At 51.9% G+C, this 3,298-nt stretch overlaps 1 protein-coding gene across 2 annotated transcripts in view; it reads left to right on the forward strand.

Moving 5' to 3' along the window:
* The window catches only part of Cckbr (cholecystokinin B receptor), a 10,802-nt gene extending 7,520 nt beyond the window's left edge, over positions 1-3,282 (forward strand). The window contains exons 2-5 of one of the 2 annotated variants that reach the window (XM_005370207.3): positions 217-468; positions 620-869; positions 1,167-1,336; positions 1,524-3,282. In XM_005370207.3, coding sequence (XP_005370264.1) covers positions 217-468; positions 620-869; positions 1,167-1,336; positions 1,524-2,056 — 1,205 coding nt within the window. In that variant the 3' untranslated portion in view covers positions 2,057-3,282. Of the gene's footprint in view, positions 1-216; positions 473-619; positions 870-1,166; positions 1,337-1,523 lie in introns of those variants that run through there. The other variant, XM_026777561.1, reaches the window with a different exon arrangement.
* Positions 3,283-3,298: the final 16 nt, after the last annotated feature.

Genomic DNA, 3,298 nt, shown 5'->3' on the forward strand with positions numbered 1-3,298 from the left:
ACAGTCCTGAAGGAGGGGCTGTGGATGGCACACAGCAGTGACAGCCCTGAAGGAGGGGCTGTGGATGGCACACAGCAGTGAATGGCTTTTCCCTTCTTTTAGGTGGGGGAAGGGTTGGTTTGGTTTTGTTTTCTGTTTGTTTGTATTTTGGGGAACACAGACATGATCCAATATGGTACTCAAATCCTCCTACAGCCACCTCTCTCTTCTATCTAGAACTGGAACTGGCCATTAGAGTCACCCTTTACGCTGTGATCTTTCTCATGAGTGTTGGAGGAAACGTGCTCATCATTGTGGTCCTGGGACTGAGCCGGCGCCTGAGAACTGTCACCAATGCCTTCCTGCTCTCCCTGGCAGTCAGTGATCTCCTGCTGGCTGTGGCTTGCATGCCCTTCACACTCCTGCCCAACCTCATGGGCACATTCATCTTCGGCAGCGTCATCTGCAAGGCCGTTTCCTACCTCATGGGTAGGTGAGACAAACATCCCCGCCTTGGCCCTCTCCCTTCTTAAAGTACTTGGCAAATACAAGGGTTTTTCCTGATGAGGGTGAGGAAATCACAGTGTCACCATGCAGTGTGTGTGTTCCCAACGTGATCGTTTCTTCTCATGTTGCTTAGGGGTGTCAGTGAGTGTGTCCACGCTAAATCTCGTGGCCATCGCCCTGGAGCGGTACAGCGCCATCTGCAGACCACTGCAAGCACGGGTGTGGCAGACCCGCTCCCACGCAGTGCGGGTGATCTTAGCCACGTGGCTACTGTCTGGACTGCTCATGGTCCCTTATCCTGTATACACGGCAGTGCAGCCAGTGGGGCCTCGAGTGCTGCAGTGCGTGCATCGCTGGCCCAGTGCGCGTGTCCGCCAGACCTGGTGAGGGCACCCACCACACTATCTTAGGAAGTCCTTCTCCCACCTTCCTCAGATGCTTACACCCCTTCCTCAGAGCAGTCCTCCAGCTCCAGGAATTTCCCCTCACAGCCCCTTTCTACACCCCCACATTTGGCATTCCAACTTGGGGGTCCCTCGCCAGTCTCTCGCCCTTCCAGCAGCATCCCCAAAGCCTAACCACCCCTTCCTTGATCAGCTGGCCACAGGCCAATTTTTGCCTCTTCCTCTACCTGTAACTGGCCACACAGGAGACATTATTGGTCTGTGTTATGTCCCCAGGTCAGTACTTCTGCTAATGCTTTTGTTCTTCGTCCCTGGCGTGGTTATGGCTGTGGCCTACGGGCTCATCTCTCGCGAGCTTTACCTTGGCCTTCGCTTTGATGGTGACGATGGTGAGATCCAAAGTAGGGTCCGAAACCAAGGAGCCCTGCCGGGTGGAGCAGCATCAGGTGGGTGAAAAGGTGAAATGCACGAGGGGCGGAGCTTTGGTAATGGACATGACCTCCTTAGTGGGTGGATCAGGGTAAAAGCCGTGGGGAAGGGGCATGGAGTGGATGTTGGGCTGCAATTTAAGAGGACTTTGCCTTCTGCTTTGATCGCACCCTCTGTGCTCTATGCTTTGTGCTCTGTGCTCAGGGCCTGTCCATCAGAACGGGGCTTACCGGCCTGAAACTAGCCTGGCTGGGGAAGACAGTGACGGCTGCTATGTGCAACTTCCGCGTTCCAGACTGGAGATGACTGCGCTGACCACTCCCACTCCTGGGTCAGGCCCTGGCCCTCGGCCCAACCAGGCCAAGCTGCTGGCTAAGAAACGGGTAGTGCGAATGCTGCTAGTGATTGTTGTGCTTTTCTTCCTGTGTTGGCTGCCAGTGTACAGCGCCAACACATGGCGCGCCTTCGATGGCCCAGGGGCACATCGAGCCCTCTCAGGGGCCCCAATCTCTTTCATCCACTTGCTGAGCTACGCCTCTGCCTGTGTCAATCCCCTGGTCTACTGTTTCATGCACCGCCGCTTTCGCCAGGCCTGCCTGGATACATGTGTCCGCTGTTGCCCACGGCCTCCACGAGCTCGCCCCCGGCCTCTTCCGGATGAGGATCCTCCTACCCCCTCCATCGCTTCACTGTCCAGGCTAAGCTATACCACCATCAGCACACTGGGACCTGGATGAGGGGTTGAAGGAATGGAGGGTAAGACAGGACACACGATCCCTATAAACAGACCCATCCAAACACATAAGAAACACACCATGACTCATCCAGGTGGACGCCCAACAGCACGGATAGCCGCCTACACTCAGAAAGTGTTATCTTTGCTGCCCCACCTGAAACAGACTGGAGTCTCAACAAGCAAGGAGGCACACTTCTGATAGGGGACTGAGTCCCACCCTAGACACCTGGCACTGACCCCACTGGATAGACAATCACAGTGTCTGTAGTAGTGAACTTTCGCTACACAAGGGGAGCTCTGACAACAGCTGACTGGCTCCTGTGCATAAATTAATGGCACTGTTGATTAGTGCCCATACCTAATGCCAGACTAACCTAGGATGTTGCAGACTGTCCCCAGTTTGACCTCATCATTCCCTTCATCACCCAGCACTGAAAATAACAATAGGCCTAATCACATACCTTCCCAACATGCAGACCTTTCCGCAATGAAAAGTCCCCTTATCCCTTTCTATTAGGGACCGTGGCCCTGACCCTCTTCCTTCACCAGACCACTTCTTAAAATAATAAATGACTTAGTGTCCTCTTGGGTGTTCTGAACTTTGGGAGGCAAGTGAGCAGTTGTGGATTGTGTAAAGGCTTCTTCATCTGTTTTCTTCCACAACTACTCAACCCTGTGTCCAACACTGTGCAAAAATGTCTTGTGTATACTCCCACTCTGTTTTCATCTTGGATCTACCCATAGTCCAGTGATGATTCTGGGATCCAGCATGGCAGGTGGGATATTCACGACACTTGATGTTTCCTGAGTACATTCTCCCATTTGATGCCACTGTCGAAGTACTATATTAATGAATGCTTGTTAAACTTTTGATGAAAAGATAGAAGGTGAAAGACTACATAAGACTTAGATTATTCAATGTGTGTTTGAAATACCAAGAACCAGACTATGGCAGGTACATGAAAGTTAATTGAAGAGTAGGGTCTTTTTATTAAATACTTGGTCTGCTTTAGTTTCAGAAACTGGCCAGGATCTGATTGACTAGAAGTGTGTTCAGTAGATGTAGCAACAAAGAGACCTGGAGGTGAGAGGGTGGAGTGTAGAACTGGCGGTCGGTGTGAGCCTCCCCTCAACTTTTCTTTTCACCATAAAACTCATCTAGCCCCAGAGAAAGACAGAGAACAGCAACCTTATCACTTCATACACACACACACACACACACACACACACACACACACACACA

The sequence above is a fragment of the Microtus ochrogaster genome, unplaced genomic scaffold (genome assembly GCF_000317375.1).
Source record: "Microtus ochrogaster isolate Prairie Vole_2 unplaced genomic scaffold, MicOch1.0 UNK73, whole genome shotgun sequence".
Taxonomy (NCBI): Eukaryota; Metazoa; Chordata; class Mammalia; order Rodentia; family Cricetidae; genus Microtus; species Microtus ochrogaster.